This window comes from Colletotrichum higginsianum, chromosome 4 (assembly GCF_001672515.1).
Source record: "Colletotrichum higginsianum IMI 349063 chromosome 4, whole genome shotgun sequence".
Taxonomy (NCBI): domain Eukaryota; kingdom Fungi; phylum Ascomycota; class Sordariomycetes; order Glomerellales; family Glomerellaceae; genus Colletotrichum; species Colletotrichum higginsianum.
This window is the reverse complement of record NC_030957.1, coordinates 4429306-4452617: the sequence shown is the minus strand read 5'-3', so window position 1 is coordinate 4452617 and position 23312 is coordinate 4429306. Positions and strand designations below refer to the sequence as shown.

Here is a 23312-nt window from a genome sequence, read left to right as displayed (position 1 = left end):
CCCGCCCCTCCTCTTCCGACGACACCGCATCCCCGAGCCCCTACAGTCCGACTAGTCCCCAGCATTCCTCGGCTGCCACCACCGGCGCGGTAGCTACTCCCTCGGTGCCCCGTCAGGTCTTGGGTCGTCGACAACGAGCCACTTCCGACCCGGATCGGGGAGGCTCCCTTGCGACATCTGCGGGCGCCAGTCGACCCGCCTTTCACCGCTCCAAACGTAGAAGAGGAGACCCCGCCATGATTCCAGACGGCGATGCAGTTGCTTCGAATGGGACGTCGAGGACGTACTCCAACGGCGCGAGGGCCGAGGCGTCCGTCACCTCCTCGGCGACCAACGGTGCTCGCAAGGCCGCCGTCGCCGCCGCCCCGAACGGCTCTTCCCGCGGAGAGAAGGAAGCCCAGCCGCCCGTCCCGTCGACCTACTTCGGCCACGATCGAGAGGAGGTCACGCGGATACTCATACAAGCGCTGTCCGATATGGGATACCATGGTGCCGCCGAGAGCGTCAGTAGGGACAGCGGCTTCGAGCTGGAGAGCCCGACCGTCGCCGCTTTCCGCAGCGCCGTGGTCGGCGGCGAATGGGGCGAGGCTGAGGAGCTCCTCTTTGGAGCCGTCATGTCCGGCGACCGAAGCCAGCAAGGGAACGGCCTGGTGTTGGCACCCGGGTCCGACCGAAACGTCATGCGTTTCTGGCTACGCCAACAAAAGTTCCTTGAGCTGTTGGAGAAGCGTGACACCAGCCGGGCCCTGATGGTGCTGCGGACCGAACTGACGCCGCTCTACCAGGATACCCAGAAGCTTCACTTCCTCTCCAGCCTTCTCATGTGCCAGTCTACCGAGGATTTGAAGGCCAAGGCCGAATGGGACGGAGCCCACGGCCAGTCAAGAAAGGTTCTCCTGTCGGAGCTGTCAAGTGCGTATCCCTTGTTCCCTTGCCTCCCGTCCGTTCAGTACTTATGACCCGCTAGAATGCATATCACCCTCAGTCATGCTGCCGGAGAATAGGCTTGCCGTGCTTCTACAACAGGTGAAGCAAAGTCAGATAGACAGCTGCCTCTTTCACACGACGGCGTCATCGCCGTCGTTGTACTCGGATCACTACTGCGAACGGAGTCATTTTCCCACGGAAATCGCGCTGGAGCTCACAGACTTGGCTGGCGAGGTCTGGCAGGTGGTGTTTTCGCATGACGGACAGCGTCTCGCTGCCTGCGGAGATGGCGAGGCCGTTGTCATTTGGAATCTGCCCTCATTCACCGTATCTCAAGTCCTGCGGCCGCATGCATTGGGTGTCGGTGGTTTGTCGTGGAGCCCTGATGACTCGATGATTGTGACATGCTCGCAGGATAAGTACGCGCGTCTTTGGGACACATCGGTATAACCCCCCACCCCCTACTCCACCACCACCATCACCACCCTATGCGTGGATTCGACTACAGTGCTAATGTGGAACAGACTGGAGAGATGATCTTGAAGCTTGAGAGATTTGACGAGCCGGCCAGCGGCTGTGTCTGGGCGGCGGATAGCAAGACATTCATCACTGGATCTCTAGACAAGGACCACGGCCTGCGCACCTGGAGCACATCCGGAGAGATGCTGTGCGAATGGGGCAAGAAACATCGGGTGCAAGACATCTGTGGTTCGCCGGACGGCCATTGGCTCGTGGCAGTCGATGATGCGCAGAAGATACACGTGTACAACGCCTTCACACGCGAACTGGAGTACGAGATGGAGGTCAAGTCTCGGCCGACGTGCGTGAGCATCAGCGAGGACTCGCGCCATTTGCTGCTCAACAAGAAGGACGGGGAGCTGCAACTGATTGATCTGGTAAACCGGACTTCGGTGCAAAAGTTCCTTGGCCACACGGGAGGCGACTTCATAATCCGCAGCGCCTTTGGAGGTGCTAACGAAAGCTTCGTCGTGAGCGGCAGTGAAGGTAAGTACGCTTCGGGCGCATCAAAACGTCAGGGTGCTGACCTCGACGGGTGTAGACGGGAACATTCTCATCTGGCACAAGAATAGTGGTGCCGCGGTAGAGAGGCTTGAAGGTCACCAGCCCCGGACCAACGCCGTCGCCTGGAACCCCGCAGACCCATGCATATTGGCATCGTGTGGTGACGACGGCAAGGTCAAGATGTAAGTTCATCTCCTTATTGAGTGCGAGCCGGACCCACACTGACACTGCGTAGTTGGTCGAACAAGAGCAGAAGTGCGGCGCTGAGATCATTACATAATGGTGCCCCCCGAGGGTCCAACGGCTGGAATGCAGAGGAGCGCGCTGCAGACGAATAGGTTCCGTACGTTGAGCCGGAAGCCGAGCCTGAAGCCGAGCCGGAGACCGAGGCAGAGACCGAGGCAGAGGCAGAGGTCGAGGTAGAGTTCGAGGTAGAGTTCGAGTGGGAGTTTAGATCACAGGTGGCATCGGATTAGGATTCGGACTAAACACCACCCCCCTTCATCAACATGTCACGGTGTCACGGCGTATTTGTGGGTTGGGATACAGGAGCGAGACGGCCGTTGCTTCTAGTGATCTCCGTCACGGGTTGTCCGGCTTGTTCCACCAGGACGATTCGTGTCATATTTTCAGGTATCAAGACAACTATTGCAACGCAGGGGCTTTTTCACGAGAAGTAGGTTCTGTTGATCCGAGCTTCTCCACGCATTGAGGCCCTGCCGTTTCCTGCCTGCGATGTTACTATAGTTTCCGTTTTCCTCTCCGTCCACTCCTTCTGGTGTGTGGATTTCGACTAGCCCGATGGAAGGTGCCGTTGACATCAAATATGTGTGTTTCTGTGTGTGTGTGTGTGTAAATACTTCCCGCGGGTCTCGGGCAGGAGCTTAGAAGATACCAAGCCTCTGGTTTGAGAAGTATCGATCCGTTCTGGGCGGTTGACCTCCTTTCGGGCTTGGAGCGCCTAATAGATTTGCGCCTTGGGAAGAGACGGATTGTTGTGTTTCCAGGCCTTTCCTTTTCGTCACCCACACGCCTTCGCCCATCGGCTGCCATAGATCCTCGACATCATCTCCCACCACGGCGCTTGGCCTTTTCTATCAACGCCATTTGCTTCATTCACTATCATCATCATTCATCAGGATGCTTTCTCCACCATCGCTTACCACAGAAAGACCAGCCAAGAACGGACGAAACTCGACGGAGACAGTACAGAAAAGACCTAGTATGCTGGGAACCGTTCGTTCGCACAAGTGGCTCGCCAAGCAGCGGCCACACATCACAAACGAAGCCGCATGTTGTCCTTGCGTTGTATACGCCCGCACTGCAGAAAGACTCGAACGAGTCGCCTACGATGAAGACCCCCTGGCTCCGCCTTCGGGTGGCTGCAACAGCCCTTGCTGGTCTTGTTGCATGTCCTCCATAAGTAAGTTGGACGTCTCCTGAGGCTCGCAGTGCGTTGTCTGACTGCCGTAGTATGCAACTGGAAGAAACCACTCCGTGATCAACGGGGCGATATTCGGGACCGCTATGCCATCACTGGCAGTGCAGATGATGACGACGTAAACGCTTGCGCGCACCCGTTCTGGACGTTGATGCTCAACCACAACGAGGTCTTGATACGCGAGAAGATCTGTCGGGATCTCAAAACCTATCCCTTCTCTCCAGGTCCTCCGCCAAAGGAGATCCGCCGCTTCAAGCCCCAGCCGGACCGCCCGTACAAGTCCCCGTCGCCAATGCAGATGAAGAGCAAAAGCCTGCCGAGGATCGTCGAGCTGCCAGAGTCCGGCAACTCAACGGGGAGATACGAACCGCCCAGCATGATGACAAGCCCCGAGTTGGACAAGGTCGAGCCAGAAACCAGAGACCAGTCGCCCCCTTTGCCGAACCACAAACGCAAAGATACTCCTGCGAGATCTCCAGACGTCCTGGGAAGTCCCAACCTGGACCCGCAAGATGCTCAAGTGACGGTGGCCGATTTTGCGGAGCCTCACCGCCTCAGCCAGGACCCCAGGAAGCCGGTCGGATTGAAGCAGTATCCTCATACCCTCCACGACGATCCTCTATTTGGAATTGCCGAGGAAGTTCATCCGCACACAGTCCATAACGACCCCTCGACTCAAGTGGCTCGCCGCCTGGCCCCTCATCAAATCACTATAGACGCAAGGACTCCGGTGGGCAAGACGACGGCACCTCACGGCGTACATCAAGACGGCACTACCAAGGTGGCCGAAGAGCCAGCGCAACACTCCGTCCACAGTGACCAGACCACCATTGTCGTCAATCCCGTCCACGATCACAGGCTCAGCCAAGACCCCACGGCCCCTGTGGGCATGCCAACAAACCCTCATAGTGTTCACGAAGACGGGAGAGTGGGCATCCCCGGCCGGCCAGCTTCGCATCCTCTCAAAGAAGATGCAACCGTGGCCCAGCCAGGGCATGTTGTTCCCCATAGCTTTAACGATGATGGTGCGACCAGGGTTGCTGCCGGTGGCGAAGCAAGCAAGGTCGCGGTCAAGGCGCCTGAGAAGAAGGCGAGTCCGCATCAGCTAGGGGCCATCGGCCGTTCGGCAACAGCCCCGGCAGAAGTCGACAAGAAGTCTGCGACGGGCAGTGTCGATGCTTCCGCACAGGTGGCAGGAGGGGGCAATTAATGACGGAGAGGAGGAAGCAAACCGTGCAACAGCCTTTGTAATTATAACCCGTAGCCGCGATTCCTAGAGCCACTCTCTATAGCCCACCGCTAGTATTTTGTATAATCATTGCAGCATTACGGTTGGCTTTTTTCCCGTCTTAACGATGACAAGTGTGGAATGCCTTGAGGATAACTCACCATCCACTCTTGAGGCATTCGGCAAAGAACTTCATCAGAGGGAACATTTCGTCGCGATCGCGGGGCATGGCCACGTCTTTCCTCTTCCACTTGACGAGCCTGACGTCGAGGAACTCCTCCTTGACGACGTCGAAGGCGTCATCGTCGAGCTGGACGAGACAGGCTTTGGTCTTGCACTTGGAGCGGGCGCTGACAGAGGGGACCATGGACTGCGGTAGCGGCCCGCCGATGGAGACGACGCCCTTGAGAGTGTTGTCGTCGGAATGGGGATTGCCGACTCTCTTTGGCCTACTGGGCGCGGGCGCGTCGGCGGCGTTGGTCACGTCAACGACGCGGGGCCCGAGGCGGAGCTGGGAGGCGATGCCCAGGGCCAGGGAGCCGCCCTGGCCGAAGCCGAAGAGGATGATGTCGGCGAGGTCCCAGCCGCAGCGGGAGACGAGTGTGTCGCGGATGAGGCGGTCTACAACGAGGGCGGAAGACCTGGAGAAGCCTGGGTCGGGCGAGAGGGAGTCCGCGGAAGGGTCAAAGGTGATGTCGTCGCCCCAGTGGAAGTGGCCTGCTCCGGCGGGCGTTGATGTTGATGCTGATGCTGGGGATAAGGCTTCGTCGGGGAGCATGGACGGAGGCAGCGGGGAGGGCCCACGGACGGCAATGGATAGAACGCCGGGGAGGGACATTGCCCTGGAGAAGGAGGCGAAGGGCGCCTCGGAGTCGCCCAGGCCGTGGAAGAGGAGCATGATGGCGGTGGTGGACTCGGGCGGGTTTGGGAAGACGAGGGTCAGGGGCAGGACGGGCTGGATGGGCGCGAAGTCGTCCGGGGTGGGGATTCGGGGGGGCATGATTCTGTTAGTGTGTTTGTACGTGTGTCGACGGATTCAAATTTTCTTGGCGTTGAATGCGCGCTGAACCTTGGTGTGGGTGGGAGGTATGGATTATGTTCTAGATCTCGGCCAGATTCCCGGCGACGAAGAGTCCAATGGGGGGCGGTTTTGTAAACTACCCGAGTCTATTTGTGGCCGTGGTAGGACGGAGAGAGAGAGATAGAGAGAGTTTTAGTGAGTGGGCTTGTGTTTGTGTGTGCTTGTGGGCGAGTGGCGCTGGTGAGGGAGGAGTTGAGATGGCAGCGATGAGGCTGTTGTTGAAGTCATCTCCAAGTGGGGGCCGCCTCATGCACCGCGCGGGTTTGAACTCTGAACTCTCAATGACACGAGATCGGACTTACATAACATAATACAAAAAAAAAATTATCCACTTTTCTCCAACAAGACTCAAGCTTCAAACGCCGTTTGTGATAGATTGCTTCTCTCCCTCTCTTTCTCTCTCTCTCTTCTCTGTACATACGTACATGATGATACCTTGACACCTTACGCCAAGTCCGCAATACATCAAGTACACTACCACAATCACCGCAGGGCTGATGAAGGTGCCCAGCCGGTTGCCAATTTTCTCTTCCCGTTCAATTAACCCACCATACGTTTTAGCCTCTGCCCCCACGAGCGTGTAATAATATGGGGATCTCGGCAACCTTACAATCTATCTATAATTGATTGCTTCTATCTATTTTTTGCGGGGAGAAACGTGGAGGAGGAGAGGACCGTCGTCGAATCTGGGACATATGTTCATGTCCGGGATGACGGTGCCGGTGAAATCGATTCTATTCACGGCCAATTTTACAGACTTAATGCCGTCCCTGACTCTGTCATTTTCTTTCTCTCTCTTCCCTGCCTCTCGTCTCGTTCGCCCTACGGGATACTTTTCTCCTTCACTCACAGACGTCAAAAATACCATCTCTTCTCAAGGTTCAGGCTGTCAAAAACTTCAGTAAAACTCGTCTCAAATTTGACTTTCACCACCCCCTCTCTCATTCGGGTCCCTTCCCTTCGGGCTCCCTCCTCCACGTCACTAGCATCCGTCTCCCTCCCTGTTCTCTTTTTTTCGGGACGACTCAACCTTTCTTTTGCCATCCGGCGGGTTGTCCGCCGCCGGGGCGCAGTGGTGGTGAAGTGTTCGTTACGCAAAGGCGCTTGACTCGAGCCACGCGCTCACGGCTCGCCCTCTGCCATGGTTCTGCGGCTGCCTGGCCATGGCAACATGAGACGGCACCCAAGACGGTCCCCCTCCCCCCCCCCTCCTCGCCCGTAAGGGACGACTCGAACGAGCGTTGAGGCTCCGCTCCGGTCTTGCCCAGGGAAGTTCCCGTCAGCGGCGCCTTAATCTTATGGAAGCATCTCGACGGACCCGCGCGCCCGGTCTGGCTGCGGGAATCCCCTAGCCACCCCAGACTCACACTCGCTCTTCCCCGTGGCGCTGATGTTTGGTTCAAGCCTCATTCTACGTTTAATCATCGTAGGTGATTGACGGTCCAAGGACGGATGATCACACCCTGAAACGCCTCACGCGCCCGCTCCAGAAGATGACGCTCGCCATCTCTTTCTCTGCCTTTCTGTCCGTTCGTCTCCCTGTCTGTCTACCTGCAATCTTACTTTGCCTTTCGGATGCTGTTACATGCCGATGAGATGTCGAGCCTCCGGCGGCCCCGAACGTTCGCCCAAAGCCCCCCCTCCCCGGTCCTTAGACGCACGAAGGGTGGCTGGCTCTGGCGTTTCTGTGAAGGATGAAAGTGAAGCCCCCGATCGAACTATAAGATCATCCAAAATCCTCGCTACTTCGGCTACTCGGCTCTCATTCTCATCATCTCACTCTTTCTCTTGTCTCATCAACCCGGTGTTCTGATACTTCTCCACAGCTGTGCTGTTCCATTTCCACAAACCAGTCCTTCGCTCATTAATCCATCGTTTTATTATTATTTTTACAAACCACACCCTCTTTCAGTAAACAAAACACCCCCGTCCAAACGATCATCAACATGAAGTTCTCCGTCGTTCTCGCCACCCTCGCTGCCGTAGCCTCGGCTGCCCCCTCCGGGGATATCTCCTCGGCCGGCAACAGGGTCCAGAAGCGCGCCGTCTTCACGGCTAAGACCTTTGACGAGCTCTCCATTAGCGGCGGCACCGCCGGTAAGGCCAAGGAGGATGCCCTGGCGAAGTTCGCCGGCCTCCCGACGGACCTTTCCACCGTCGACAAGGCCGACCTCGACTTTCTCGACAGCGCCAACAAGATCGCCAACCAGGCCGAGCGTGGCGCCTACAACACGGAGATTGCCAAGACGGCTCCCGGCGAGGATGCCCTCGCTCTTCAGGTTAGTCGATCACCATCATCTTGCTTTTTCTTCTTTTTCCTCTGGTTCCGTCCCATCGATTGGCATCGATGGGTGTGTTGTGCGAAGTACAGACGAGGGGGGCTAACACGACCACACACAACCAGCGCGCCAAGATCCAGAACAAGGTCATGAAGCTCACGGCCACCGTCTTGGGCCTGCAGGCCCAGCAGGCGCAGGGCCAGAACGTGACGGCCAAGCTTGAGGAGGAGACCAAGAAGCTCGAGAAGAACATCGCCGACGACGTCGCCAACGCCGGCAAGCCCGCCACCGCCCTCAAGTTCAACGCCTCCACCGACAACCCGGCCGCCAGCGAGGTGCCCAAGGACGAGGCTCTGGCGACCAAGGCGGGCGACGTCGTCAAGCAGTCCATCGCCCTCGCCGGCGGAGGCCAGGCCGCTGCCGGCAAGGGCAAGGGCACCGGCACGGGCGCCGGAAAGGGTGACGGCAAGGGTGACGGCAAGGGCGCCGGCAAGGGCGATGGCAAGGGTGACGGCAAGGGCAAGGGCGGCGCCGCCGCCGCGAGCAAGGCCGCCGCCGGGGAGGAGGACGAGGAGTGAGCAAGTGGGTAATTGGGTGGTTACGTATCTGGCTGGGATAATGCCGTCCAGACTGGACGGAGTGTGTATGTGTGTGCACAGTTCCATCGGGTTCTGGTCGCCCGGGAGGTGACCCCTCTAACTGTCTAAAGAATTCAAATCAATGAATTTGAGTGTGTCCGTGGTTCTCGTCGTGTCTGGATGTTCCGAGCGCTGAAAATTGCAACTATGAAAGTCAATGATTAGCTATACTTCTGAAGTTTTGGACATCATCCTGGAATTATTCCTTTCCTATCTATTTCGTACATATGCCTCTCTTGCTCTCTCCCTTTCTCTCTCTCTCTCTCTCTCTCTCTCTCTCTCTCTCTCTCTCTCTTTCTATTTATCATCGTCTTGGATTTCTCATCATTTGGGGAGTGATGTTCTGTTTACGGAACAAATCAACTACCAAGACGGGCTTTCGAACACCATGCGACCAATGTAACCTCCAATCGAAGGAACCGAAAGTGAAGGGTTAATGCAAGAGCTCATGGCTATTACATGGACGAATCGTTGATCATAGTTAGTAGTGACCCTTCAACACCGGGTTGAATGCCACGTTTGTCTTGTCATTCATACAGGTCGTCAGAATGATGTGCCTGCACGATTCTGAAGCGGTAGGGGGCATCAGTTGATCTCTCTGATCACCACCGCTCTAGACTTTTGTCCGGTTGATCTTCCCTTGGCTGTTTGCCTCTCCAAACATTTGTTCTATTCGCCAAGAAGTACTCTAACACGCGGTGGCACGTGTGACTATATAGATGCGCAAATCCGGGGGCACATAACTTAACCCATTCTCCCACTCGTGACTCAGAGTTCGCCGCGCGTTTGTGTAGACAATCCGAGTCCAAAGCTCAGAACCTTTTTTTTGCATCTTTTCATGTAAGTCTTCCCATCTCTGCTTCGTTTTGCCCCCCAAAGTAAACAGTTAGGCCCCCCCTACCCCTACCCCCCTAAACTCAGTCTCTTAGCATCAAGTCCCAAACCCACGATACCCCTGCCGCCCGTTTCACTATCCACCCCACAACCCAACACTTCAAACCGTCGCATCGTCGCCGCATCTCCCGAGCATCCCCCCCCCCCCCCTCAAACTAAACCGCATCGAGTCTCTCTGCATGACGCCGTCCAGCCGCAGAGCCTCCCTTCGCGACCCATGTTCGTCTCATCCAGACCTGGGCTCCCACAGATTGGCTTCCGTCTCCTTTTTAGGTTCAGGGGATGATGGCCTGAAGGGGGGGGAAGACTCTCTCCTTTTGGGATATGAGACGAAAAAGACAACTGCCCCCCAGAGACCCATCGTCCTCTACCGCGTGTCAAGACGCAAGCGAAAAGGGTTCGTGGTAGACGGATGGAGTCCTGATTCGGTCTGCGAAGGCAACCTAGCAGTCGTTTCCCCCCCTCCCCCCACCTTAGAGGCCCCGGTCCGAAACTCACTCGTTCCGTTCGTGATCATGGGGATCTGGTGCGATGGCCTCGGGATCCTCATGTCGAGTTGCTGGTTTGTGCGATTTAGACTACGTCCGGGCTACGGATTCGACGGGTGGCGCCTGTTTGACACATCGTGAAGGGGGAACAGCGGGCATGGGGGTTGAGCCGTTCAACGGGACCTAGACTCCGGGGATGATGTATATAAGATCCCCTTCATCCTCCGTCATCTGTCAGTCCAGTTTCCTCATCCCCAACAGCATCACTCAGTCTTTTCTACTTCTCTCCCGCCGGCCGGACATTCTTTTTCATCCCCTCTTTCTCGCATCGCAAAGTTTCGAGCTTTCCAAACAGTCACTTGACGAATCCAACACACCCATTCTGCTCAGGCATTCGAAGTACCAATATACCCAAGCCATCCTTCTCCAGCCAACGAACGACAAAATGAAGTTCTCCCCCCAGTCCGCTCTCCTCGTCCTCGCCCTCGCCCTCCACGCGAGCGCGGCTGCGGTCGAGGACCCCGCCATGGCCGCCGTCCGCCGGGACACCCTCCTAATGGAGCGCCAGGGCGCCAACGACAACCGGCCCGTCCCCAACGGCGCCTGCTGCGTCGCCAACACGAGCCTGAAGCAGGACGTCTGCAACGTCAACGGTCAGACGGGCCGCTGCGTACCCGACAGCGTGAACAACTGTGAGTATCCCTCCCCGGTTCCCCTCGCGTCTTCTCTCTCTCTCTCTCTCTCTCTCGGGGATAAAGGCGACAAAGCCCGTGTATCGTGCATACGAGAGCACTGTTGCTAACACTCACGAACTAGGCGGTGCGAAGTTGACCTGCATTGAGGACAGCAGGCTGGATTGCGACCCGAACACCCTCGAGCGTGGCCGGCCCCTTTGCCGCCGTCGCCAGGGAGCGTAGGTTGAGTAGCGGGAGGAGCATGTCACTAGCGAGTTTTGTGGCCTTTTTTCTTCATGGCCCATAATCATACCAAGATAAGAATAGAAATGGTAATGTCTCGCTATGGAGATGAGAAAACGTTTGCCCGATTTCCAGAACGATCGAGCTCTAGTATGTATGTGTATGCAGCTCATCTATCCAGGAGTATAAAGAGTCATCAAAACATCACGGATCACCGCGGCACAAAGTCGTCCTCGTCTCCCAGCGACCGGGCCCGGACCATGGAGGGGCCCGGCTTCATGTCTATCCATTTACCTTCTGCGTTCCAAATGCCGGCTTTGGTGTAATCGTAGCTCGTGCTGCCTTCCATGAAGCCGAAGCGGAAGTACTCGTTCAACCCGAGGTCGCTCTCGCGGGTCCATACGAAGCTCTTGGCGGGGACAGGCCCGTCGTCGAAATACGAGCGGAAGCGCTCCACGTCGTTGACCAGGACGCTGATCCCGTCGTACCGCGCCCCCACGGGCGGGTTGTTCCAGGTGAAGTTGATGTTCCATGCGGCCTGTCCCAGATCGACAATGGGCGGCAGAATGCTGGGCAGCACCGAGCCGTGCTGCGCGTCGCCCTGGAGGGCCGCGGGCGTCTGCAGAACGGCGTCAAAGCCCCAGCGGGCGATGCCGTTGATGAAGAGACCGACCAAGAGGCCCTGGTAGAGCAGGGAGGGTCTGGTCTGCATGCTCGTGCCCGGGAGTAGCAGCAGGGCCAGAATGTAATGGTGGATACGGAGACTTAGGTCCGGCAAGACAAGGCAGACCACGATGCCGCCCAGGAAAAGCAGATAGAGCTTCAGGTATTTCAGCAGACGACCCTCCTGTCTGAAATACCATACCTGTTGAACAATAATGACGACCAGGACGATGATGATGGCCGCCAGGGCCGCCTTGGCTCCCGGCTGCTGGTTGAGATCGTGGGCGTTGAGGCGCTGGATCGGGATCCAGCGGAAGGTGTAGTTGCTGAGCGCGCCGACCCAGCATCCGCCGAGCCACAGGACGGTCTTCTCGACCTGAGCCGTAAGGCCGGTGAGCGTCCGCCGGACGCCCATCTTGTCGTACATGACCCAGGCGCAGAACATGGCGGGGAGGAACTTGCCGATGATGTTGGACACGAGATCGGCGACAGAGTAGTGGTTGGGCGGGTCCGAGGCAAGCCCGACATGCCAGAACACACCGGTGAAGATGGAAAAGAAGAAGAGCACGGGCGACGCCGTGACCAGGGAGAGGATTGTCGTAAAGACGAGGGAGATCGCCAGCAGGTTCCACCTGAGGTCCCGAGCCTTGCACTGGATGCCCGGTTCGAAAGTGAAAGAGAGCGGGAAATAGGAATCGAAGCTGATGCTCTCGATATCGTTTCTCTCGGAGCTGGGGAAGCCCTCGTGTCGTCCGACAAGGCGGACCACGCCGCAGCCTCCGTTCTCGTTGGAGACAACACCGGCGTGGATGGCGGCGCTGCAGAGGAACGAATCGCCACGGTAGATGGGTGTGCTGGAATTGTCGGTCGGCCCGCCGATGACGAGCGACTGGTAGACGATCTCCTGGTCCCCAACAGCCCTAGGGTTCAGGACCATGTAGCCGGCGCAGTTGGCCGAACACCTAAAAGGGAAGCCGCTGCCATTGAAAGGGCGGCAGTCAGCGCCGTTGAGACCGCAGTTGTTACCCCGACCCCAGTATGTCGCGCCGCAGCCGATCTGCTGCGGCGCCCCCCATCCCTCGACCTCGGTCGCGAAGGTCTCACTCCTCTTGACCAGAGCGAAGGTAACGATCCAGACGGCGACGTAGAGGAAGACGAGGCCAACGCGGTGTTTGAACAACGGTAGGTATCGATCGATGAGGACGAGAGGGAACTCTTGGATTTGTGGCAATATGGGCTTGATCTTGTAGTTCCGCGGGTTCGGCGGGCCCTTTGACCACTTCGCGGTGGCCTTGACGATGCGGCGCACCGGGTATGGCACCCATCTCCACCTCTTCCACGATCCGTCGTCTTGCATGAACCGGGGCGTCGATTGGGAAGACGAGTCGTCGTCTACTTCGAGCTCGCGACGTGCGGTATCCGCGAGCGGCGCATCGGGGTGCTCGGTGGGATTCGCCCGGGTGGTGGCAGGCTCGTCGGCCTGTTGTCGCTCCATGGCAGTGAGGAGCGGTTCGTGTTCATGTCTTCTCCCGTCAGCCATGGTGGAGGAATGGACGTGGGGCTAGGCAAGATATGTAAGGTGGATTGTTGGTGACGGTTCGCCGGACCGGACAGGGGCGAAATGTGAGGAGCCAAAGTGGCTAGAGGGAGTCCCGAGGAAGGACTACTACCGTATCCGGACGCCTTGACAATCAGTCAGCAAAGAAAAAGGCTCGGCATTGGGGGCGGAGGCGCAGGGAGAGAGAGGTCATACCAGAAAAGGCAGAGAGCAACGGTATCAATGCGATGCTATCAAATGACGAAGTTCTTCTCGGTCGTGAAACGAACGTTTCGCTGGCCTCTCGTCCAGCTGCCTAACGACGTCGACGCATTGGCTTCGAAACATCAGACGGACGACGGAGGGGCCTGTTGACGGGCGTGAATGGCAGCGCTGTGGCTCAAGGAAACCAAGGAACGGATCAGGAACCGCATTAGCCAGTGGTCCTGAAGCAGTCGATCCCGCGGCACCGACCACCCACCCTGTCGGACTTGAACTGGCAGGTGGAGCATCGGTTGGTCCTTGCGCACGCGCCCGGTGTTCCGCGTGGCGATAAAGTGCAGGAAAAGGGTACGTATCCAAGATGCTACTCTGAAAGTGTTGTGTGAACGGAAGCATTGGTTTAAGTGGATCGGGTGTCGGAGTGTCGGAGGAGCGGCCACCGACCCGAGTGCCTCAGCCACCGATGCCCCACGCCGAGACCTGGCCACGTGACGGACCGACTCTGCCCCCGGCCTATCAGCCACAATGGTGGCGGTGCAACTACTTGCATGGCGCAAACCCCCACCCCCGGCCCAACAGCAACAGTACAGCGAGTCAGTTGGCAGTCAGAACGAATTCCGAATTCGTGGGCTCCGTCGCTTTAAATGACGAACTACCTACAACTCTCTCCGTTGGTCATGCTTAAAATGACACTCTGGCCCCCACGGTCGTTTAGACTTTTTTTTCTCTCTTTCGTCACCGATATCGCCTCTGCAACCTTCTGACATGTGCTCTCAAGTTCAACGCTCCCCTTGCGGACCTTTACCGCGTTATTAGGTATAACGCCGCCAACCGAAGCATCCTACGCCGCCTACTCGCTTATGATCCTAGCCGAGTCGTTAGCCTAGACCCTCGATTCATGCGTCTTCAGCGGCATTAGGGCTGCCTTTACTACTGATAGTTACATACCTAGAGTAAGAGAGCCTGAAAACCGACACGTGCTGAACCTTGCCACATTTCCTCCTCACCTTGCACTGAGTTAGGACGGCTTCTATCGCCTTCTTTCGACCCATCTAAACTATCGGTCAACTTGGCAACCATGTATCTCATTGGCCGTATCCTCCCGATAGTGGGTGCCATGGATTGGCCTGGGCTACCCCGTACCGATGGTTGATCGCTTCGTGACGGCTGTCGGTGCGGTGCTGCATGTGCTACGCTGCCTTCGTCGGCGGTCCAACTTGTTGAGGGAATTCTAACCGGTAGGGGACTGTGAAGCCACGCAAGGTACACACGCACATTTGCCTTCCCGCCCTGTTGGTTGTGTCGTTTCCTCGTCACTCCTTGCCTCAACTGCTTTTAACTAGCCAGTTGGAAGAGCTTCTGACAACCTTCTGTCTCGTGACCTCTTTCCTTCGCCGATTTAAAGCTGCCGTTGCCCTGTTTACTTTTATCCCAAAAGACCAGAGGTTGCCTCGAAGTGAACAACAACTCTTTCTTGTCCAGACTTCACTGTCCTTGGACTTATCACACCTCCCATTTTTTCTTATCGCGTCCCCTGGAAGTGATTACAGTTTTATTCATTTGTTCGACTTGGTCGTCTTGTCTCTTACGATTTCACGAATTGGCTGCCATATACCCCCAACCCCCAACCCCCACTCCTCTCCCCTTATCAGACACTTGTCACGATGCCGATTCTCGACATCACCAAGGACCTCGCCGCGCTCTTCGAGCAGCAGGCAAAGGCCACCCCAGATGCTCTTGCTCTTGAGGATGAGTCGCGAACTCTTACCTACGCCGAGTTGGACCAAGAGACACAGGCACTCGCCGACCGCCTACGTCGGCATTATGGAGTTGGTAGAGACAGCCTCGTCGGCGTGCTCATGAGCCGGAGTGCAGACTACGTCGTTGCTTCGTTGGCTGCTCTTCGCGCCGGCGGTGCTTTCCTGGTGCTCGAGCTCGCGTATCCCTCTGGGCTTCTTCGCGATGTCATCCAGGACGCAAAGCCTACAGTGGTCATCACCCAAAACGCACACGTCAACCACATCAAGGCAGATGTACCCGTTATCGTCTACGACGAGCCCAGCAAGACGACTGTCAACGGCCATGCGAACGGCGAGCTTTCTCCGTTGCCCGCCAGCGACGACCTTGATCGTCTCGCCTTCGTGTCGTACTCCTCGGGCACGACCGGCCAGCCGAAAGGCATTGCCAACCCTCACAGAGCCGCTGTGCTTTCGTACGACCTCAGATTTGGTCTCAGCGACTTGCAACCGGGTGACCGTGTAGCCTGCAATGTGTTCTTCGTCTGGGAGATGCTCCGCCCCCTTTTGCGCGGAGCAGCAGTCTTCGCTGTTCCGGACAGTGCCAGTTACGACCCTTCAGCTCTTGTCAATCTGCTCGACTCTCGACAGATCACAGACACCCTCATGACGCCTACCTTGCTGGCAACTGTCCTGTCCCGTCACCCTGATCTGAGCAAGCGCCTGCCTAAGTTGCGGTCTCTTTGGTTAAATGGTGAGGTGGTTACCACCGATCTCTGCCGCAGAGCAATCAAGGCGTTGCCCGAAACCAGACTCTTGAACGTCTACAGCGCTAGCGAGACCCACGAGGTCGCCGCCGGTGACATCCGCACTTTTGTTGACTTTGAGACCCGCGTTTGCCCCGTCGGCCCACCTATGGACCCGGAGCATATCTACATCATGGATGAGAACGGTAACAGAGTCGGCAACAACGTCAGCGGAGAGCTCTACGTGGGCGGCGACCTCCTGGCGAGGGGATATCTGAACCTCCCGGAGACGACTGCTAAAGCTTTCCATCCGGATCCTTTCGTCAAGAAGGAAGGTGCCCGCATGTACCGCACCGGCGATCTTGCCCGCGTGCTTCCCTCTGGGCTTCTCGAGATCACGGGCCGAGCAGGTGGCATGATCAAGACCCGTGGCTACACCGTCCAACCCGGTGCGGTCGAGAACGCCATTGTCAAGCACCTGGCCGTGCGTGACTGTGCCGTCTCTTCTCACGGAGAGGGCCTCGAAAGACAGCTCGTTGCCTACATCGTCCGTGACAACGAGGACAAGAGAGGCCGAGCGGACGTCGTAGTGGATGAGTCTGGGTACAGTCCCGCCGCTAGACGTGTTCTTGGAGAGCATCTCGCCCTCTACATGATCCCAACTTACTGGGTAGAACTTGAAGAGCTTCCCACTCATGGTGTCTCTGGAAAGACCGACCTGAAGGCCTTGCCACCGCCGCCGAGCCCCAAGCTTGCCACCAACGGCGAGAAGGAACAGAACACAAAGGTAAAGCTGGAGACCGTCAAGAAACTCTGGGCCGCCGCCCTCAACATGCCGGACAGTGCCATCACCGAAGAGCACGACTTTTTCGACATTGGAGGCCACTCTCTCGTGTTGGCGGATCTGGCGAACCGTTTTACCAAGGAATTCGGATTCCCCGTTCCGCTTGCCCCTCTTGCTGGTACGCCCACCCTGCAAGGTCACCTACAGGCTATTCGCGATGCTCGCGATGGTCATACCGCGGCCGTGCAAGCCGATCTCCCGGCCGTTCTCCGTGCCGACTCGATTCTTCCCGAAGACATTCAGTCCAACGGGACTTCCATGCGACGTTTGAACGATGCCGGCACAGTCCTTCTGACCGGCGCGACTGGATACCTTGGAGCATTCCTTCTCAAAAACCTCGTGGAAACCACTTCGGCACACATCATCTGCCTCGTCCGGTTCACAGACCCGACGGATGACATGCGTCCTGCGGGAATGGCCAGAATTCGTAAGAACCTCATCGATCTCGGCATCTGGGATGACTCCCTGCTCGACAGGATGGAGGTTGTGCCTGGAAACCTGTCGCGAGAGCACCTAGGCATTGCCTCGGATGTCTACGATGACATTGTGTCCCGTGTCGAGGTCATCATCCACGCCGCCGCCACCGTCAACCTGGTGTACCCCTATGCTGCGCTGAGAAGCCCCAACGTTGGAGGCACCAGAGAGATCCTGCGCCTGGCATCTAAGAGCGGCGCCACGCTTCACCATGTGTCCACGAACGGTGTTCTGACTCCGTCTGTGGCAGGCTGGTCCGAAGACGCCATGGTCGATATCGACGACGTCCCCGAGAAGCTCATTGACGGGTACGGTCAGACCAAGTGGGTGGCCGAGAAGCTGGTCTACGAGGCCGCTCGCCGAGGTATGCCGTGCAAGGTCTACCGGCCCGGTACGATTAGTGGCCACAGCAATACGGGCTCGTGCAACGCCTGGGATCTCTTGAACGCCCTGATCGTCGAGTCGTTGCATCTCAAGACTGCGCCTCATGTCGACGGCTGGTTCGCCGAGATGACGCCTGTCGATTTTGTCAGCGCGGCTATCACTACACTAGCCAACCACACCGACCCCAATCAGCTCGTCTATCACCTCGGCGACCCCAACCCGGTTTCGGCCAACTACATCTTTGACAGCTTGAACGAGCTCGGGTTCCCTACCACACGCGTCCCGTGGGACGACTGGGTTGAGCTCTGGACCAAGAAGCGAGGCTTCGGCACCGCGGGCGACGTGCCTTTCACCGTCGACATTCTCCGTGGCGGTATGCCCACCGCCGAGGCTCTGCAAGCGGTCACCGTCCTCAAGGACGATGCCACGGCCCCTGCTCTGGCCCTGTACAACCTCCCCCGTCCCAAGATCGACACCAACCTGCTCGAGACTTACACTCGTCACTTCTGCGCTAGAGGCTGGCTCTCGAGACCCCCGCGAAGGGCCGACGCCAACGGTGCTACGTCCCGTGTCACCAAGGGCCGCCTCGCCGGCAAGGTCGCCGTCATCACCGGCGCTTCCTCGGGCATCGGAGCGGCTGTTGCAGCCGGTCTTGCCCGGGAAGGCGCCCACATCGCCCTCGCCGCGAGACGCACGGAAGCATTGGAGACCGTCAAGGCCAAGCTTGTCGGCACCGGCGGCAAGGTCCTCATCCACAAGACGGACGTCACGAACAAGGAGGACGTCGCGTCGCTCATGCAAGCGGCGGCGGACAAGCTCGGCCCCGTCGACATCCTCGTCAGCTGCGCCGGCGTCATGTACTTCACCATGATGGCGAACAACCAGACCGAGGAGTGGGAGCGCACCGTCGACGTCAACTGCAAGGGTCTCCTGCACTGCCTGTCCAACACCGTCCCCGGCATGCTTAGCCGCGGCAAAGGCCACATCGTGGCCATCTCGTCCGACGCCGGCCGCAAGGTCTTCCCCGGCCTGGGCGTCTACTCGGCCAGCAAGTTCTTCGTGGAGGCCACGCTGCAGAGCCTGCGTCTCGAGACGGCCGGCACGGGCCTGCGCGTCACCTCGATCCAGCCCGGGAACACGGCCACGGAGCTGCTCGGCATGTCGACCGACGCCGAGGCCATCAAGAAGTACGGCGAGCCCACGGGTGCCAAGGTCCTGGACCCCGAAGACGTCGCTTCCTCGATCGTGTACGCCGTGTGCCAGCCAGAGCACGTTGCCGTCAACGAGGTGCTGATTGAGCCGAGGGATGAGCCTATCTGATGATTACGACTGCATTTGGAGAGACTTATAAGTGCTTGTCACGATACCTGTGAGGGATGATGAACGTTAATTATATATGGTTATACTAGTTTAGATCTATTGAGACTTTTACACTGTCCGTTTGCCCGCTGTCTCCATATCGCTTACTTTTGCACTTGGATTACCGTATGCAATTAGTGTGATGTTTGTGACTGGCATCCATCAGGAGCGACCCAACGGTCAAACAGCCAGCATAGCAAAGTCACTTGTGCCCCAGCGACCACTTTCCCTCGGACTTTGGGTCGAGGTCAAAATCCTCATCAATATGTTGATTTGGTCTTTTTCCATTCAGTTCGAGTCTCTCACATGTCGTCCCCTTCCAAAGCAGGACATGTCAAACCTTGGTCTTCGCCGACAGCAGCGTACGTCATCCCGCCAGTCCCCCCCGAGGCCGACTGACCGACAGCCGAACATGCAGAACAACGGGCAAAAGCAGCAACAGCAACCATCTCGCTGTCGATCTGCGTTGCATTTGCTGTTAGCAGCAGCACTGGGCGTCGTCAGAGCAGCATCTATTCGAACGATTGGCCAGGGCAGCCCAGTTCCACTGCATTTGTACTTGGTCAAACCCCCTGAAGCACCCTTCGTCCGGATCCGCCCGGGGCTCCGCCGGAACACCGAGCCGCAGTGGCCCGCCGTCATCGGCTTGAACTTGATGCCAGGTACGTACCTATGTGTCTGTGGTGTCAGACCCACCCGCGTTCATAGGCAGCCATAGGGAGTAGTCAAGCCACAGTCTCATGCCTCAACGTAGAACTGCTCGATGTGGCTGGGACTGTCGCGTGTGTGGCTAACAGCCCTTTTTGTTTTACACATGCGCTAGAACATCTCACAACCCTTGATTTGATTTGACGATACGGGGAATGCGAGCGATTGACCATCGACAACTGACTTGAGAGAGAGAAGTGAGCTATTTCGGAATTTGCGGCCAAGTTTCGGAGATCGGGCCTAGAACCAGCAAATCGTCTGCCATTACAACCAACCACAACCCTGTGGCACCGGGGGTTGACTCACAGCTTGCTTGAGGAGGTCAGGAATGTGTCAAGATGAATGATGCGCAAACCGTCAACGGGAGGAGGAAACCGGAAGACATGATATTCGAAGTACTGAAGAAGGCCGTCGATGGCAGCACCTCGGCGGCTCGACTGGGAATACTGAGTCTCTCCAAGAGGAACCCCATCGAAACCCCAAACTACATCGCCGTGGCATCGAGGGGCGTCGTTCCTCATGTCACACCCGACAACCTCAAAAAACATGTTTCTGTCGGTGCAGCATATATGGCGCTTGAGGACTGTTGGTTGGCCCAAGCCCCTTTGACTTTCATTTTCCCCTTCCCTTTTTACTTTGACACGAGAGACTATGAACACTGACTGGAAGCCCAGTCATCGAGAAGAAGAACCCTTCGGCGCTCTCGATACCTTCGCCTGACAAGAGGCCTCTCCACACCTTTACGTGCCTGCCCGAGACGGTAGCCACGGTTCTCGCTCCCAGACGGTGCCCGGCGATTAAGACTCCCGTGGGCAACGGCGCAAAGTTCATGGCCATCTTCACATCCACCGGCTTCCGGAACCTCACAGTGGACGAGTACTCGGACGCCGTCGAGACGCTTAAGCCCGACATTGCCATCGGCCCGGCGGATCTGTTCCACACGAGCACGATGCCTGTCCCGAAGAAGCTCGTACGCATGGCCGGGCGAACCGAGGACTGGACTGATGCGTTTCTGACGCCCAAGAGGCGGGAAGCTCTGAAGGAGTCCGGGGTCTCTGTGTTTGCGCCCGTCTTGGCGGTGCCGTATCCCATTCAGTGGGAGCATCTCCGTAACTTGGCCGACGACGTTGTCGACTCCATCTCAGGACTGGCCGTCTACGATGTAGACTTGATGCCCGACATCGTGGACAATCACGAACCACTGGTCTCGCTGCCCCGTCTCTCTCTCCACATTCCCGCCACACCCCAAGAAGTCCTCCGCCAAATCTCTTTGGGTATCGACCTCTGCACAATACCCTTTCTCAACGCCATCTCCGACGCCGGCGTGGCGCTGTCCTTCACCTTCCCACCACCCGCCGACATCCACCAGAGCAAGGCCACCCTACCGCTCGGCGAGGACATGTGGTCGCCCGAGAACGAGGCCTCCCTCGAGCCCCTCGTCCGGGGCTGCCCCTGCTACGCTTGCACGACGCACCATCGCGCCTTCCTGCACCACCTACTCAACGCCAAGGAGATGCTCGGCTGGACGCTCCTCCAGGTTCACAACCACCAGGTTGCGACCGACTTCTTCGCTGGCGTCCGGGCTGCCCTGGCGCGGGACGGCGTCGACGGGTTCGAGGAGCAGGCGAGGCGTTTCGCTACGGCGTACGAGGCGGAGCTACCGCAGGGTACGGGCACGAGGCCGAGGGCGAGGGGTTACCACTTCAAGCCGGACCCGAATCCTAGTAGGATCAACCCGCCGGCGTGGGAGAACTTCGCGACGGACGGGGAGCGTGCCGGTGCCGATGTCAATGGAGCCGCGGCCGCTGCGGCTGCCGGGGGCGCGGAGACTCCGCTCGTGCCTGATGTGGGATCACTGAAGCTCGAGGAGAAGGGGTTCGCCGAGGTTACGCATGGGGAGGGGAAGCCCGAGTAACCCGCGTTGTCGGCATTGTTAGGAGGCATGCTGCAGTGGCGGAGCAACATGGGCGCTTCTTGCCTTTACCGCCGCGAAGTTAGGGAGTCACGGATACGCCAGCCACTCTCGAAACAATGGAATATAGCCGTCGATGCGTACGGCTTAGGGTTGATTGTGTCGACGTTGCTCTTCCTCAGTTCTCGTCCCTGGGTCGTTCAGCATCCCTCCCCGTTGGTTCTGTGTGTCTCTGTGTCTTCTCCACTCGAAAGTCACTATCATCTACATCATTCTGCTTGATTCTCGCCGACTTAGCATGTAGCTGCAAGAACCGGGTTTCATACGCGCTCATCGGAGATGTCGGCGTAATCACCAACGACTTGGTGACCAACAATGTCTGACATCGTGTAGAGCCCAGAACGCTTTCTTTGAAACAAATACCTGTAAATACCAAGAATTGTTCTGCCATCCCTTGGCGATTGCAACGCGTGGTCTTTCCAAGGGGAGATGGTTTTCTCCCGCAGCACGTAAGCTATCAAGCTGGAATAAAATCTGGCTTAGCCAGTCCATAAGAGACCTCTTTGTATAGGAAGAATGTGACGTCGAAGAAAAAGACCGTAATGACGAAGATAGTGAACTGCGGAATACTGGTTTCCCAGGAATTCACAAGCAAACATCCGCCGCCAGCCCGGAGTGACTCCCCCATCATGTCGAAGCCGCATTCTTCACCATCGCATTCGAAGGGCAGCCCTCCTCAGCTATCAATTTATGAACAATTTTACCCATACTTCACCTTGGTACAAACACATCTCGGAACATCAATGGAATTGTTCATCACAAAGAAAAGCCCCCTGGAATTGCGTCGAGCGACCTTGGTTATGTACATTCATCACATCTCCCCCCGACACTCATTGCCTCTCGATGGCCTTGGGCTCCCAAGCGCGAATCTTTGACTTCGTCCTGCAGCACCGGTTATCAGCATCACTCGCGAGTTTCCCCTCCCACGACCTGTCCGAACTTACGTGCTGTATGGCTTGTAGGCGCCTGGTGTCGCAGTGAAGTTGGGGAGAACATGCGGGACCTCCCACTTCCGGGTCTTGGTCTGAAGAAGGGCGTCCTCGGTAGGCGCCTTGTCGACCATGTAGGCCAACCACGCGTGCCAGCCAGGCTCGACCTGAGCCGAGTCGTAGTCATGCTTCTTAAAGTCCACCCATCGCGTACGCACTGTCGGTTCCTCTCGTTAGCCTTCCTCTCCTCTCTTTCTCCATCCGCAGATCGTCCGAAGGGTTGGTTTTCCATACGGGGCAGTTCTTCGTTGTTCTCGTAAAACTTGTTGCCAGCCTTGTCCTCGCCTATGAGACGACCGTGCTTGGTGTCGCCGATGTACTACTCTCAAGCGTTAGAGGGGCAATGGCGATCGGGGGGTGCTCGGGGGCCATGTACCAGCATCTGGCGGAAGTATTCCTGCGAGCGAAAGTTAGCGACGGGAACGACAGCGGTGGGACAAAGTAGCTACGCGCCTTGATGCCAATCTTGCGCAGGTTGTTGAACGTTCTCGCGGGGGTCGACATGGTGGCGGCTGGTCAATTGACCTCGAGAAGCTGTGATATCGACGACGTGAATTGAAGACTGGACGTTTCGCTAAGGTTGAACGGCGAAGGTATCGGGGGTGGAGCTTTGGATTACATAACCTGCAAGGCGATTGGGCTTTGGACTCCCTTGCGCTCCCGGCAAAACCCGCCGCCAATGACGGAGCTTCATGCACACACCCTTGTCTCTTGTCTTGAAGCTCTCTCTCTCACTCTGCTCTTTGGATGAACTTTTGAGCA

General features: G+C 57.5%; 9 protein-coding genes across 9 annotated transcripts; 6 read left to right on the top strand and 3 right to left on the bottom strand.

The window, feature by feature from the left end:
• Positions 1-236: 236 nt before the first annotated feature.
• CH63R_06651 (WD domain-containing protein) lies at positions 237-2288 on the top strand (the record flags this gene model as incomplete). Its single annotated transcript, XM_018301626.1, has 5 exons — positions 237-912; positions 968-1371; positions 1452-1932; positions 1988-2132; positions 2186-2288. 5 exons carry the CDS (start codon positions 237-239, stop codon positions 2286-2288), a joined length of 1809 nt encoding a protein of 602 aa, XP_018159476.1.
• Positions 2289-3360: 1072 nt separating this feature from the next.
• Positions 3361-4601, top strand: CH63R_06650 (WD domain-containing protein; the record flags this gene model as incomplete). The annotated part of the gene is made up of 2 exons (XM_018301625.1): positions 3361-3373; positions 3424-4601. 2 exons carry the CDS (start codon positions 3361-3363, stop codon positions 4599-4601), a joined length of 1191 nt encoding a protein of 396 aa, XP_018159475.1.
• Positions 4602-4776: 175 nt separating this feature from the next.
• On the bottom strand, positions 4777-5619 carry CH63R_06649 (Phospholipase/Carboxylesterase superfamily protein; the record flags this gene model as incomplete). The annotated part of the gene is made up of 1 exon (XM_018301624.1): positions 4777-5619. One exon carries the CDS (start codon positions 5617-5619, stop codon positions 4777-4779), a length of 843 nt encoding a protein of 280 aa, XP_018159474.1.
• Positions 5620-7646: 2027 nt separating this feature from the next.
• Positions 7647-8557, top strand: CH63R_06648 (Small secreted protein; the record flags this gene model as incomplete). The annotated part of the gene is made up of 2 exons (XM_018301623.1): positions 7647-7979; positions 8105-8557. The coding sequence occupies 2 exons, from the start codon at positions 7647-7649 to the stop codon at positions 8555-8557; spliced, it is 786 nt and encodes a 261-aa protein (XP_018159473.1).
• A 1638-nt stretch (positions 8558-10195) lies between these two features.
• On the top strand, positions 10196-10916 carry CH63R_06647 (uncharacterized protein; the record flags this gene model as incomplete). The annotated part of the gene is made up of 2 exons (XM_018301622.1): positions 10196-10691; positions 10816-10916. 2 exons carry the CDS (start codon positions 10196-10198, stop codon positions 10914-10916), a joined length of 597 nt encoding a protein of 198 aa, XP_018159472.1.
• Positions 10917-11127: 211 nt separating this feature from the next.
• On the bottom strand, positions 11128-13119 carry CH63R_06646 (LCCL domain-containing protein; the record flags this gene model as incomplete). The annotated part of the gene is made up of 1 exon (XM_018301621.1): positions 11128-13119. One exon carries the CDS (start codon positions 13117-13119, stop codon positions 11128-11130), a length of 1992 nt encoding a protein of 663 aa, XP_018159471.1.
• Positions 13120-15002: 1883 nt separating this feature from the next.
• CH63R_06645 (AMP-binding enzyme) lies at positions 15003-18842 on the top strand (the record flags this gene model as incomplete). Its single annotated transcript, XM_018301620.1, has 1 exon — positions 15003-18842. One exon carries the CDS (start codon positions 15003-15005, stop codon positions 18840-18842), a length of 3840 nt encoding a protein of 1279 aa, XP_018159470.1.
• Positions 18843-19927: 1085 nt separating this feature from the next.
• Positions 19928-21504, top strand: CH63R_06644 (tRNA-guanine transglycosylase; the record flags this gene model as incomplete). Its single annotated transcript, XM_018301619.1, has 2 exons — positions 19928-20174; positions 20264-21504. 2 exons carry the CDS (start codon positions 19928-19930, stop codon positions 21502-21504), a joined length of 1488 nt encoding a protein of 495 aa, XP_018159469.1.
• An 887-nt stretch (positions 21505-22391) lies between these two features.
• Positions 22392-23054, bottom strand: CH63R_06643 (NADH ubiquinone oxidoreductase subunit NDUFA12; the record flags this gene model as incomplete). Its single annotated transcript, XM_018301618.1, has 5 exons — positions 22392-22443; positions 22506-22707; positions 22785-22869; positions 22927-22947; positions 22989-23054. 5 exons carry the CDS (start codon positions 23052-23054, stop codon positions 22392-22394), a joined length of 426 nt encoding a protein of 141 aa, XP_018159468.1.
• Between the last annotated feature and the right edge of the window lie 258 nt (positions 23055-23312).